The following is a 6386-nucleotide window of genomic DNA, read 5'->3' on the forward strand; positions in this document are numbered from 1 at the left end:
ATAGAAGGTAAGCAGTTACAATTCATGTGAATATCAGATATGAACAAGGCCTCTGGACTATATATGGGAATTTCAGGAAATGTTGGGGGTCATTTGGAGGTAATTTCACAGAAATTTCATGCTCATGCATTGCTTGTAAAATGAAGTGTTACCCAACTCTTCTTGTGTCATTTTAAATCATGTTTTGTGTGATGGTGAGTAAATGAAGAAACACTACACAGTAAGGAAAAAATAAAGTCAATGCTTTATTAACCTCAGGTATGTCACATATGACCACATTTAAGAAAGAATTACCAAAAAACACAAGTGAATCTAGGGGATCCAACACTGATTTTGGTTGTGTGTGTATGTGTGTGTATGTGTGTTGAAATGCAAGGCTGGTGAGTCACATGAACTGGTTTTTAAGTGTTAAGTGTTGAGCCACAAACTCATATTTTTTAGAAAAAAAGCATCAGATGAATGTCTGAACACTCATATTTCTGCTAATAAATAAGAACTTTTGTAAACCTACGGAAAAACTAAAGTTGACTGCATGTTTTATTCTTCAAAATACTTTATTTTCACCCTCTCCCTCCACAAAAACAATATATTTATATATATATGTATATGTATCTACAGCCTTATTTATATCCCATGGGCAGTTTTGGCATTAGTATCACTTTCTTCAGTTTCTGGGCTCAGGTAGCTCAGCAATTTCATCACTGCCTCATTATCAAAGCCTTGCATCTGTGTGTCATCGCCCCTCTCATCGTCCTCTGACTGTCTCTTTTCATGCGTGCTTTTATCTGAGTCCATTTGATCAAAATAATCCTGTATCGCCTGTTCAAAAGAGCCCGTCGCGCTCTGTCCAACCTCGTCCCGCTTCTGGCTCGCCTTGTTGTTACTGCTGCTGCCGTACACGGACTGCTTCGGATACTGTGCCAGCATCTGAGCCGCTAAATATGCTGCCAGTTCATCCTCGTCCACGCTGTCGTCATAGTCATCCTTTAATGTGCTGGGAAGGCGCCGTTGCGTGGGAGTGGATTCCCCTGAACGCCCTGGAGGCTGAGTGTGAAGTCGTGACAGCGAGCTTTTGTACTGTTTCTGCTTCCTGACAGGAGCTTGATCCTCGGCGCCTCCCAACCCCAGGATGTTTAGTATCTCTTCTGTCCTCAGCTCCTCTGGGGTCTTTTGTCTGTCAGGGAGGCGTCTGTTGTAGAATTTCGCTTCAGGAATCTTGTTTGTCTTCTTCGAGGTCGTCTGGGAGAGCCTGTTTTCTGTGTTGCTCTTTCGTGACTGGTCTTGATTCGTTGTTTCTCCTGTTTTGAGCATGTCCATCAGGTCTTCGGGTGGGATCTGATATTTCTGGGAGATCTGAATGAGCTGGTAGATGGCCCGTGGATCAATGTTATCCCCGTACTGCGTCTGAGCTGCTCTCCTCTCAGCCCTTTCCTCCTCTTCCTCTATCTCCCGTTTCTGCTCCTCCTCCTCTGTTTTCTCCAGCACTTTCAGAAGGTAATAGTCCACCAGGTTAGCAACATCATCTGGATCGTTTGACCTCTTGACTGGGTAGCTTTCATCATCTTCCTCTTCACCGTCTTCATCAGCTTCTTCATCATTGTCATCGACATAATCGAGCCCTTGGTTAGCCTCATGTTTGTTGCCCCTCTCCTCCTCTTCCTCCCCCTCCTGCTCATCTTCTTCTTCCTGTTCTTGTAGCGGACCCCAGTCGGCGAGATCCCCACCCATGCCATCATATGCCACATTCCTCACGTTAAACATATCATCATCTTCCTCATCATCCTCCTCCATGTCATCTTCCTCATCCTGGCGTTTATGCATGGTCTTCACACTTGTCAGCTTGTCCAGTTCGTCAAACACGGACTGCAGGGTTGCCAGGTTCTGAGGTGTGTACTTCTCCTCTACGTTCTCATTTGTGCGTTTGAAGGGGCTCTCATGCTCCAGATGTGGCCCCTCCTCATCCTCTTCCTCATCGCCCTCACCCTCCTCCTCATCCTCAAACATTAGCGGCAGCTTCTTGTGAGGCCTGATTCCATGTTGCTTCTGCTGCACCCTGGGGTACATGCCGTCCTTTAGGCCTTCGACACTGGGGTGAAGTGATGCCGGTTTGGAGGCTTTTTCTGTCTGCTGGAGGGTGCTGAGCACTGCCTGAAGCAGCTCTTCACTCTTATCCTCCCTTGCCTCCTCCTCCTCCTCCTCTTCCTCATCTTTGCTCTGCAGAGGGTTCGAAGCAAGTCTCAGCATGGCACGCAGCTTCTCTGCATCATCGTCATACCCTGTAGCGAGAGGGGCGTGCTGCTGGGAGCCCGTGCCGGTTCTCTGACGGAGGCTCTCGATGTACTCCAGAGCTTTGAGCATGTCAGCATTAGGAGCCTGGCGGACACTTCCTCTTGGGGAGTCTGATTCACTTCCTCGCAGTCTGTGCTCTCTGAGAGAAGCCCCGTGAACGCCAGAGGAATTGAGGAAGAGGAGAATTAAGAAGAGGAGGCTTGCAAAACAGATGAAGAAAGGTTTGCCTGTGGCAAAGGTCTCAGGGAGTGACGGCATGGTGACGCCTGGAGAGGAGAGACAAGGAGGCACATGTCAGCACTGACCTTTACACATTAAGCTAACAGGTTCGCAACAGTTTCTGCATTGGCATTTCTTAAATGTCTTTTGCTCTTATCATCACTTTAAATGTCTGCTGGGTCAGATGATAACATCACAGAGCACAGACACCTATACTGATTTAAAGGTAGGAGATCAGGTTGAAAGTATGATCCATGACTTTTACCCTGTGTAAACCAGGTCAAATACCTCACTTTATCTAACAAAGGGCTGCACAACTGGTGTGCACAGAGACGTTATTATTATTAACAATGTTAACATTATTCTTTTTTAACCAAATATTGATTGACAATGCAATTGTTGTGCCTTCAAAGCATCAAGTTTATTCTATACTGGCTTATAGTTATAATATTTCCACATCGTCATGCTGTACTTTTCATCTATCTCTCTTTTTAATTCTATTTTAGCCTAAGTTTTATGAACTGTCTGGAGCCCACCACCACTTCCCCTTTATCTGAGAGATATCAAAAAGATCAGAAACTGAAGAAAATGTTTTTCAAGTCAAAAGACTCAGCTTTGCATTGGAAATAGAAACTCTACAGCCTAGATTCTCAAACTGTGGTATGAGCACCACTGATGGTACGCGAACTGCTTTTAGTGGTACATGGAGGAATTTTAGAAATATTTTTGAAAAAAGAAATGAGTTACATATAATGCCATGAAAATATTACAAAATTTTAAATAAAAATAAGTTCTGTCTGTCCTCCATTTTTGTTTTAATATCAGCCTGATCACTGGTAGTTGCGAGCTAAACTGTGTTGGCGAGATTGTAAGCAAAGGTGAAATGCAGAGTCTGAAAAGGCATTGTACAAAAACACCACAATCAAGGTTCCAAACAATAATGTAGAGAAGTGCAGACCAGGAGTTGAGTATTTCAAGCAGCCATGGTGAAAATGAAGTGGACGACAGTGAACTGAGCACATGCACTTGTGGTTAAGCACCAGTAATGTAAACGTCCACAGCAGCTGCTAGCGCCAAGTGGTGCAAAACAGTCAGGTGGTACTTGAAGAGCTCAATATTTTCTTAAGTGGTTTGTGGTGTAATAAGTTTGAGAAATGCAGCTCTACAGTAAAGTCAGTAAAGTGATTAATCTTGGTGCATTATAACAGTAACAGGTAATCATGGAGCAGACTTTTTCCTAATGATAATGAGCAATTTCTGAAATATCTATTTCCATCCCATTATTTGTGCTTTCCAAAAAAAAAAAAAACTGATCTGGGCGCATCCCTACTACATAATATGGTAAAAAAAAAAAAAAAAAAAGAACATGTTTTGTGATTATTTTGACAGATATTTCACTTGGACATATTAAGATTTAGATAATGTCTAGATTAATTGTGCAGCCCCACTTAACAATATTTGTACTGAATGTCTGAACTGCCTGACAAAATGCAGGTGAACAAAAATATATCATACTTAGGTAAAAGTGACTTAATATATTTATCTGCAGATATTCTTCATAAACATATATAACTGGTATTGTTAATAATTATAAATAGCCATATATAATAAGAAACACAAATAGAAATAATATATTGTTTACGTGAAAAAGTTTTCATATCAGACAACATTGCAGATACTGATGTAGACTGATATAGTGATAGGTCTGTGTCGAGCAGTGATATATATTGATATATATTAGTTGGGCTCTAGTTGATATCAAACGTAAAGTTACAGATGCTAAAGCAGCAACAATAATAAATAATAAATGATCAGTGATTAGCAACTTGTGGCCAGTCCTCTATTTATTATTATTATTATTATTATTATTATTATTATTAGCCCGGCTCATCAGAGTGTTTTCCTGCCTGTTGCTGGTATTTTTTCGTATCATACTGGAGCTCTGCCGCCTGTTTGCCAGCAGCAGTAACAGCAGCGGCATGCAGCAGTTCCCGTGCAAATCTCATTAGTCGTCAAATTGCTGCTCTCCGTGAGTCACGGCCCCGTCGTCAAGGTAACCCGGTAAGGCTGATGTTCCCATGGAACCTCTCCTTTAACCGCGGAGAACCTTTAAACCCAATTATCACTGTTTTTCAAGCTTGTAACTTGAACTGAACAACGATTTGTTCGAACAAACTGCCCCCCCGGTGGCTTAATATATTCTGCCTATATCTTGGCTTATAAGGAACACGCGTGCAAAATACAGCAAAGTCCTTATTTGATGAGAATTATTTTCGTGCGAAATTGATGTGAAGTTGATATTTTGAGATATTTTTGGAACTTTTTCCAAAACACGAAGGAAAGAAAATAAAAATTCATAACAAAGTTCAAGCGACACTGCGATTCTTTGCTTTCATTTGGACTTTTTCATTTTAGCCTTAATTTGAACTGTTGCACTTAACTCCACCTTCTGTTTTTTTGTTTTTCTTTTTTTTTACCAGTGACAGAAAAGTATCACTTATGAGCAGCAGAGCACAAGCGTTTCTGAACAATCTGACGCGAAATGAGAACAAAGAAACTGCAACACAACACAACCTCAACATCTGTGGCGGTGCATCAGGTTGGCAAACAGCTGTTGGAAGAGAGGCTTAATTAACTAAAAATAAAACTACATTCTCATCCGTCGCGTGACAGGAAACGTAATATTTAGAGTTTAGGTGAAATGTGGCTCATGCAGTTAATAACAACCAGATCTTACCTTTGTAGTTAGTTTGTATGGAGGCTGCTGAGTGAACTGAGCATGTCTCTGTGTCGCGGTGTGAGTGTGGTTTCAGCACCACGGACAGCTCCTCCTGCTATTAGAGGAACCACCTGACCCGTGCGTCACAGATACGCAACACAGCCGCGCACACACAAATACAACCACACACACACACACACACACACACAGTTAATTTGAGTCAGCCTAACAATGCTGATGCTCCTGTCTTTGAATATGAACTGAAGCTAGTTCTGTTTCAGTGGCTGCATACCACTTCTGTCGCAGCTTCTAGTGAGATGAATAAATTCATAATGGGGCTATATTTAGGACCACTGACTGACTAAAGGGCTGATAAGACTCTTCTGTCTCGGCTGTGTGTGCAATAACGTGAACTATCACGACATTTATCAGCTTGTTAATTAAGAAGACCAGTAGGCATTTTGTCAAAGTCATCACATGCTTGGAAGTGGTGGAAACAGAGCTGCTTAAAGGCATGATATGCAATATTTTCCTCAAAAAAAACAAAAAAAAAACAGTCTATGTAGTCATATAAGCATAATCCTTTTCAGTCAACACTGATCCACAAGAAGTGTGCAGTGGTGTCTGTACCTGCAGTGACCCTAATGTCTGCTTGCCTTTTCTTATTTTCTTACTCTTATTTTGCTGTGCTTGGGACACTTTACCAACCCAAAACATCTGTGCTGAATGTCCAGGGAATGAGACTCAACAATAAACTATCTTTCTGGTGCATCAGTGAACAGATGAACAGCTTAAAGAGCTACTGATTCTACTTTTAAACTAGGACAATGTATTCATGTTTTAAGATAGATAGATAGATAGATAGATATATAGATATATAGATAGATAGATAGATGGATGGATGGATGGATGGATGGATGGATGGATGGATGGATGGATGGATGGATGTTTTGTTTCCTCCCTGACTGCCCCTGGAGTAGTGACTGTTGAATGACTGTCGTCATTGACTGCTGTTGTGTCTCTGCTGCGGCACTGAGGGACAGAGACAGTTAAAAGTCCACCGATGACTCACATATGGGCTCCGCCAAAGCCCGAGACGGGCGGGGTGACGGAGAGAGGGACTGCAGAGGGGAGTGTGTGTATGTGTGTGTGTGAAGGA

General features: G+C 42.1%; 1 protein-coding gene across 1 annotated transcript; it reads right to left on the reverse strand.

The window, feature by feature from the left end:
* Positions 1–225: 225 nt before the first annotated feature.
* scg2a (secretogranin II a) lies at positions 226–5880 on the reverse strand. Its single transcript, XM_084717022.1, has 2 exons — positions 5246–5880; positions 226–2555 (listed from the first exon to the last, which is right to left on the reverse strand). The coding sequence occupies exon 2, from the start codon at positions 2545–2547 to the stop codon at positions 625–627; it is 1923 nt and encodes a 640-aa protein (XP_084573148.1). The 5' UTR covers positions 2548–2555; positions 5246–5880; the 3' UTR covers positions 226–624.
* Between the last annotated feature and the right edge of the window lie 506 nt (positions 5881–6386).

This window comes from Lutjanus erythropterus, chromosome 4 (assembly GCF_056507025.1).
Source record: "Lutjanus erythropterus isolate fLutEry1 chromosome 4, fLutEry1.hap2, whole genome shotgun sequence".
NCBI lineage: Eukaryota > Metazoa > Chordata > Actinopteri > Lutjaniformes > Lutjanidae > Lutjanus > Lutjanus erythropterus.